General features: G+C 55.0%; 1 protein-coding gene across 10 annotated transcripts in view; it reads right to left on the bottom strand.

The window, feature by feature from the left end:
* Positions 1-441: 441 nt before the first annotated feature.
* tle3a (TLE family member 3, transcriptional corepressor a) overlaps positions 442-6,999 on the bottom strand; it is a 30,520-nt gene continuing 23,962 nt past the window's right edge. For 9 of the 10 annotated variants that reach the window (XM_061221856.1, XM_061221855.1, XM_061221854.1 and 6 more), the window contains exons 15-21: positions 6,997-6,999; positions 6,570-6,819; positions 5,804-6,051; positions 5,404-5,551; positions 3,720-3,870; positions 3,122-3,198; positions 443-2,052 (exon numbers count right to left, since the gene is read on the bottom strand). The exon at positions 6,997-6,999 is cut by the window's right edge and continues 74 nt beyond it. In XM_061221856.1, the coding sequence (XP_061077840.1) occupies positions 1,945-2,052; positions 3,122-3,198; positions 3,720-3,870; positions 5,404-5,551; positions 5,804-6,051; positions 6,570-6,819; positions 6,997-6,999 (985 nt within the window). In that variant the 3' untranslated portion in view covers positions 443-1,944. Of the gene's footprint in view, positions 2,053-3,121; positions 3,199-3,719; positions 3,871-5,403; positions 5,552-5,803; positions 6,052-6,569; positions 6,820-6,996 lie in introns of all 10 variants that reach the window. The other variant, XM_061221851.1, reaches the window with a different exon arrangement.

The following is a 6,999-nucleotide window of genomic DNA, read 5'->3' on the forward strand; positions in this document are numbered from 1 at the left end:
ATGTACCGTCAATCTGATTTAAGTTACACCACTGAAGTTAGAAGTGCTTCGAAAAGGCAACGCACTTCAACAGAAGTGCATCGTTCAAACTTGAAGCCGGTGTTATTTATAGTTCACGTTCATAAGTCCACAGCCTAAGGAGGGGCTAACGGCTAATAGTCTGCAATGCCACGCAATTTGTCTCTTAAAATTTCACTCAAATCCAGCCATCCCCAAAAGCACAAAGGCACTGGTGATGGGACAACATGGAGGTCAACTTTAGTCGTTCTATTCTGAGCAAATTCAAATAACGGAACATTCATGAGTTCTTTTTCTTTTTTCTTTTTTTTTACAAAAACCGTTTATTGAATTATTAACAACTGTACATATCTTCAGTGATGACAGTTTGCTACATACTTTGGTGTGAGTTTAAGAAAGCAAGTCTGTTTCACCCGACTGACTGTAGAGATGGGGAGGTGGAGGGAGGGGGGCGGGCGGGAGCAGGTTCGGGACGGGGCAGGGAGTAGTGGCGTCGCTGTGGCGACCTGGGCAATCCAAACCGAGCTGCAGAAGCTGAACGCTCCCCAAACCCGCCTCGGACCCCGACAGTCACGGCCTCGGCCCCGCTCACGCAGTCACAGGGACCCTCAGGTGTGATTCTGCGGCGTCCATTTTGTTTCGCTTGCTCGACTCTCCCCTGGTTATCAGGCACTGACAGTCTCCGTGGACAGCCGCGGGCCTCGTAGGCAGCAGGCAGGAAAACATCACCGAGCATCTACTCCTCCCCCCCCCTCCCGTCACGCTCTCTGAAGATTTGGCTACTTCCGGAACAGTACATGACACCAAGGGAGAGCGGGGGGGGGGGGGGGAGGAGGAGGGATGTGAAAATCCTCCGCTGCATGAAGAAGATTCCAGAGAGTTGGGGGCGCAGAGTGCATCCAAGAGCCCCGCAAGGGCGCGCAAAAGACTCGACGGCAACACACGAAAACTGGGGACATCCACCGCGGTCCGGAACCAGGCCCGGTCCAGGGACGGGACCGAAACGCACGAGTCAAAAGTCTCCGAGCTCCAGAGGGACGAGGGAGAGGAGCCCGTTATCGTACACTTACAATGGGCCTCGGACAGCCTACTTAGCACAGGAAACAGGACACAGGGCAGGGGACACATACACGGCACAGCTAGTTTACCCAAAGTACAACAATGTCATTTGACTCCGCCTGCGAGGTGCCACACGGACACGTCCTCCTGCGCCCACTCAGTACATCCCACAGAGGAGGTCCAGGTAGCTCCACGACCGGCTCAAAAATACTTCTCCTGGGAAAAAGTTTTCATTCAATTTTTCGGGTGAATTTACCCTGGACATTGTAAAAAGCTGAAATAAAAGATCCTTTTCTTTAAAAAACGAAACAAAAAAAAAAAGCCCTATTCTACTTTACATCCCCAAGGTTAGGAAGCGGAGGAGAACATGAAGAAAAAAAAACAATCACGAGTGTACCAGGACACAGAAAAAAATAGATATATTTATAAAACGTCTTTATTACTCCGGTATTTACACTTTTCACAAGACTTCCAGCGAGTGAGCCTGGTTTAAAAATGAAGCGCCGCTTCATGTTCAGTTACGGAACATTCTCATTGTGTAAAAACACACACAAAAAAAAAAAAAAAACAACATGATCCCAGGAACAGAACAAAGAGGAGAGAAAAAGCTGAGACAATATTTACTTCTCTAGTGCCGTAAGAACTGCGCTCAGTCAGGAAGTGTTAGCCCAATGAGGGGGGGGCGCCGCAGCGGGGGGGGGGGGGGGGCGGAGCTGGGCAGGGCTCCGCCCCGCTAGCAGTGTGCAGTCTAAATCCTGGGAGTCCGAAGGAGGGGCGAGTCAAGGAGGAGGAGGGGGGAGGAGGAAGAGGAGGAGTGGGCTTCCCCCCCGACCCAGTCCTGCTGATCTCTGGACGGCAGCCGGTGCTCTAGTAGATGACTTCATACACGGTGGCCTTCTTGTCCCCGGAGCCCGTCACGATGTACTTGTCGTCCGCCGAGATGTCGCAGCTCAAGACGGACGAGGACTCCTTCGACTGTGGAGAAACGAGAGAGACGCAGGGGTGAGGTCTGAGGCCTGGGACGCACTCCCCTGTTCTCCTTTCGGTTAGAGGGGTGTCCCACCTCCGTTAAGCAACCATGACCTTCTAAGGGGTGGGTGTAGTCAGTTTGGTGGGTTCAGTTGTAGTTTTAGGGGAGAGTTTGGTGGGTACAGTTGTAGTTTTAGGGGTTAGTTTGGTGGGTTCAGTTGTAGTTTTAGGGGAGAGTTTGGTGGGTTCAGTTGTAGGTTTGGGGGAGAGTTTGGTGGTTTCACTTGTAGTTTTAGGGGTCAGTTTGGGGGGTTCACTTGCAGTTTTAGGGGTCAGTTTGGGGGGTTCAGTTGTAGTTTTAGGGGTCAGTTTGGGGGGTTCATTTGTAGTTTTAGGGGTCAGTTTGGTGGGTTCAGTTGTAGTTTTAGGGGAGAGTTTGGTGGGTTCAGTTGTAGTTTTGGGGGAGAGTTTGGTGGGTTCAGTTGTAGTTTTAGGGGTCAGTTTGGGGGTTCAGTTGTAGTTTTAGGGGAGAGTTTGGTGGGTTCAGTTGTAGTTTTAGGGGTCAGTTTGGGGGGTTCAGTTGTAGTTTTAGGGGTCAGTTTGGGGGGTTCAGTTGTAGTTTTAGGGGTCAGTTTGGGGGGTTCAGTTGTAGTTTTAGGGGTCAGTTTGGGGGGTTCAGTTGCAGTTTTAGGGGAGAGTTTGGTGGGTTCAGTTGTAGTTTTAGGGGTAAGTTTGTGGGTTCACATCATTTTGTGTGGTTGAGTGGGGCAGGTACACTCTCAGTTCTAGGGTGAGTTGGCAGGCTGGAGGGAGACAGCCGTGGGGCTGGCCGTCCCAGGGCGAGCCCGGGCAGAGGACGGGGCACAGAGGTGATCTGTTGGGCCGGACGGTTCGGGTTTCTGTAATGTCAGCCGTCTCCGCCATAGACATTCCCGGCAGCTCAAGTGCACGGTTATTAATTCAAGAGCCAGCGCATCGTGGTTATCCAGCCAGAACGCCCTCGTTAACCCCCGCCCGCCCACAGGGACAGAACGCACTGGGCGCGCGTTCACGCGACTCGACAGGGCACACGTACCTGGAAAATGCTGGCACCGTAGGGAGTCCTCCAGGCGTTCAGCAGATTGTCCTTTCCAGTGCTCACGAACCATTTACCTGCACAGAGAACCACAGTCAGTGCACAGTCAGGGCCAGCCCAACAACAGGGTTCTGGGTCACCCTAAACAACACAGCCACAGCCATTCTACCATCAATTCCTCTTCAAAGAGAGGGGTTAAAGGTGAGGTAGGCATAATTGGACAAAGCTGAATAGAGAGGTGTGTGTGTGTGTGCGTTGAACAGTGGGGTGTATATGTGGGTTGAACAGTGGGGTGTATATGTGGGTTGAACAGTGGGGTGTATATGTGGGTTGAACAGTGGGGTGTAGATGTGGGTTGAACAGTGGGGTGTATATGTGGGTGTGTACAGGACAGAGTTGAACAGTGGGGTGTATATGTGGGTTGAACAGTGGGGTGTATATGTGGGTGTGTACAGGACAGAGTTGAACAGTGGGGTGTATATGTGGGTTGAACAGTGGGGTGTATATGTGGGTTGAACAGTGGGGTGTATATGTGGGTTGAACAGTGGGGGGTTTATGTGGGTGTGTACAGGACAGAGAGTGCAGGGCAGAGCCTCACCGCAGTAGGCGAATTTGAGCGACAGCACGCAGCTCTCGTGCAGGTGCAGCTGGTACTTGTCGGGCTTGGTGTGGTGCAGCACCTCCACGTTACTGCTCTCCATGCCCACGGCCAGCCACTCGCCCGTCGGACAGTACCCCAGGGAGAAGATCTGCAGAGGGCACCGCACACAGCGTTAGCCCATCCCGCTCCACGCACAGCGTTAGCCAATCCCTCTCCACGCTCAGCGTTAGCCAATCCCGCTCCACGCTCAGCGTTAGCCAATCCCGCTCCACGCACAGCGTTAGCCAATCCCGCTCCGCGCACAGCGTTAGCCAATCCCGCTCCGCGCACAGCGTTAGCCAATCCCGCTCCACGCACAGCGTTAGCCCATCCCGCTCCACGCACAGCGTTAGCCAATCCCTCTCCACGCTCAGCGTTAGCCAATCCCGCTCCACGCACAGCGTTAGCCAATCCCGCTCCACGCACAGCGTTAGCCAATCCCTCTCCACGCACAGCGTTAGCCAATCCCTCTCCACGCTCAGCGTTAGCCAATCCCGCTCCACGCACAGCGTTAGCCAATCCCTCTCCACGCACAGCGTTAGCCAATCCCGCTCCACGCACAGCGTTATCCAATCCCGCTCCACGCTCAGCGTTAGCCAATCCCGCTCCACGCTCAGCGTTAGCCAATCCCGCTCCACGCTCAGCGTTAGCCAATCCCGCTCCACGCTCAGCGTTACCTCAACCCTCACAGCCCCAAGCCCAATATGAACCCTCTCCGCTCAAATCCCAAGGGCGTATGTCTTTGGTTGAGAAAATGAAGTCAGGTTTTAATAGGGGCTCAAAACAATAGTAGCAGTCATTTTGACTGGTTGAAAAGGTATAAGGTTGAGTGTGCCATACGGCACTCACGGGACGAAAAGAGTTAATAAGGTTTTAATATTTTAATACTTCATTTATTCTACTTCAATCTTTTTTAAATACAGCAGCTTATTAATAGTGTATTCCCTTTCTTAAACTAGTCTTATGCATGTTATTCCCCGTCACCCTTCACTTGCATGATTCCTGTGCAGCAGTATGAGCTGCATTGTGTGCGAACGGTGCACCACAAACAGAGCTCTGCTCCTCAGCCCTGCGCAGTGCCAGTCTCGGGGCCCCGCTGTAGCTGCAGCGGTGTGAGGTTACTACGCCTCCTGTAACGTGAACGCTGGTGCTGCCGCTTCCTGTCGGGTGAACAGCGGGGGATGGCGTTTCCTTCAGTCTGCGATTATGCACACAGCGAGTCAGAAGGACAAGGCCGGGCTTGGAGTGGCTCGACCGGGGCTGCCCAACCCATTTCCTGCAGATCCACAATCCTGTGGGCTTTCGCACCGAGCCTAATTTGGCAGGGCTCGTTCGCTTAATTAGCAGCTCGACGAGATCGCTAGCTGCTCGGACGAGGTGTGTTTTGTTACGTTTGGCGTGAAAACATGCAAGATGACGGATCTTCAAGAAGAGGGTTGGGCAGCCCTGCTCTAAGCTGTTGAACGAGGTGTGCTTTGTTATGGTTGGACTGAGAACCTGCAGGACGGCAGCTCTCCAGGATCAGGGACGGGCAGCCTTGGGCCAGACTGAGCTGGGTTGGGTAGGGGCGGGACCGGACAGTGGGGGAGCGTAGGCGGGACGGGGCGGGGCGGGACGGGACAGGGGGCGAGCGTAGGCGCACCTGGGAGGTGAAGTCGTGCTGCTGCAGCTGCCGGCCCTCTCTCAGGTCCCAGGAGCGCACCGTGTTGTCCAGACCCCCGGTCCACAGCTTGGTGCCGTCGTGGGAGATGTCGATGCAGCTGGCACCGTCCGTGTGTCCCTGGAACTGCCTGTGGAGACACCGGGGGGAGGGGGCGGGGTTAGAGGAGCTCACACAGAGCCCTGTGTAAGGCCCCACCCCCTCCACGCTAAAGCCCCTCCCACTCTGCTACAAAAACCCTTAGCCTCTAGTCTAAAGCCCCTCCCCCTATGCACTAAAGCCCCTCCCCTCTAAAACCTCTCCCCCTCCACTCTAAAAAACCCTCCCCCTCCACTTTAAAAACCCCTCCCCCTCCACTCCAAAAGCAGACCGCTCCACCCACCTGACCAGCGTCTGGTTGTGCAGGTCCCAGACGGCGATGTTGCCGTCGCTGCAGCAGGAGAAGCAGACCTTGGCGTCGGGGCTGATGGCCAGGGCGTAGCAGGCGGGGGCGGAGGAGGTGAGCTCCGCCTTGATGCGCGGCGTCTGGGAGGCCAGGTCCCAGATGGTGAGGGTGGAGGCCTCTCCGCCCACGATGAGCGTGCGGCCGTCCGGCAGGAGCTTGCAGGAGCGGATGTAGTTATCCCTGTTCTGGGAGGAGGAGGAGGAGGAGAGGAGGCGCGCTCAAAATCAATGTTCACCAGGCTGGAGGGAGAGCGCAGGCGGTGGGGTGAGAGGCCCAAGGCCCGGATAAACAGGGAGGGAGTGCAGGGAGTGTGCCCTGCCCTTATCCCCGTGCTGCCTCATCCTCTTAAAAAGATCAGCAGCGGAGAGGTTTAAAGGAATGATCGCTGCGTTTTATCAGTATTAAACATCCTCTGATTCTAATCAAAATCCCACATCTCCCCGCTATAAAAACAACAGACTAAAAACAGAATAATGTGACCGTGTTGCGGTCATGCGAGTTCATGTTACGGTCATGAGTTCATGTTATGGTCACATGAGCATGTGTTACAGTCACATGAGTTCATGTTACAGTCTTGAGAGTTCATGTTATGGTCACACGAGCATGTGTTACAGTAATGTGCATTCATGTTGCGTTCGTGTTGCGGTCGTGTTACGGTCGTGTTACGGTCGTGTTGCGGTCGTGTTGCGGTGCGGGCCCTCACCAGGCAGTCGAGCTGGGACACGGGGCTCTTGCTCCCGGGCTGGCTGATGTCCCAGATCTTGACGCAGCCCTTGCCGCCGGTGTAGACGTGGCGGGTGGGGTTGCTGATGGTGACGGCGCACACCACCTCCCCGTGGCTCAGCGTGTTGATCTGGCGGGCGTGGCGCGGGATCCCCGGGCCAATCAGAGCGTCCGGGGGAAAGGGCACCGGCTGCATCTGCCCGTCAGCGCTCACGTGGAAAGAGTACGCCCTGAAGGGGAGGGGCCACAGAGGTTAACCAATCACACCGAACCCAACCACACAGTCCACCGCACTTTCACAGTCCAATCAGCGCTAGAGTACAGATTCAGAGCGACAGTCATCTCCCCAACTCAAACTAAACCCACGCTCCACCCCCCCAGGTCCCGGGCGGCGGGGGGGGACTTACGGT

Source organism: Conger conger, chromosome 15 (assembly GCF_963514075.1).
Source record: "Conger conger chromosome 15, fConCon1.1, whole genome shotgun sequence".
NCBI classification, from domain to species: Eukaryota; Metazoa; Chordata; class Actinopteri; order Anguilliformes; family Congridae; genus Conger; species Conger conger.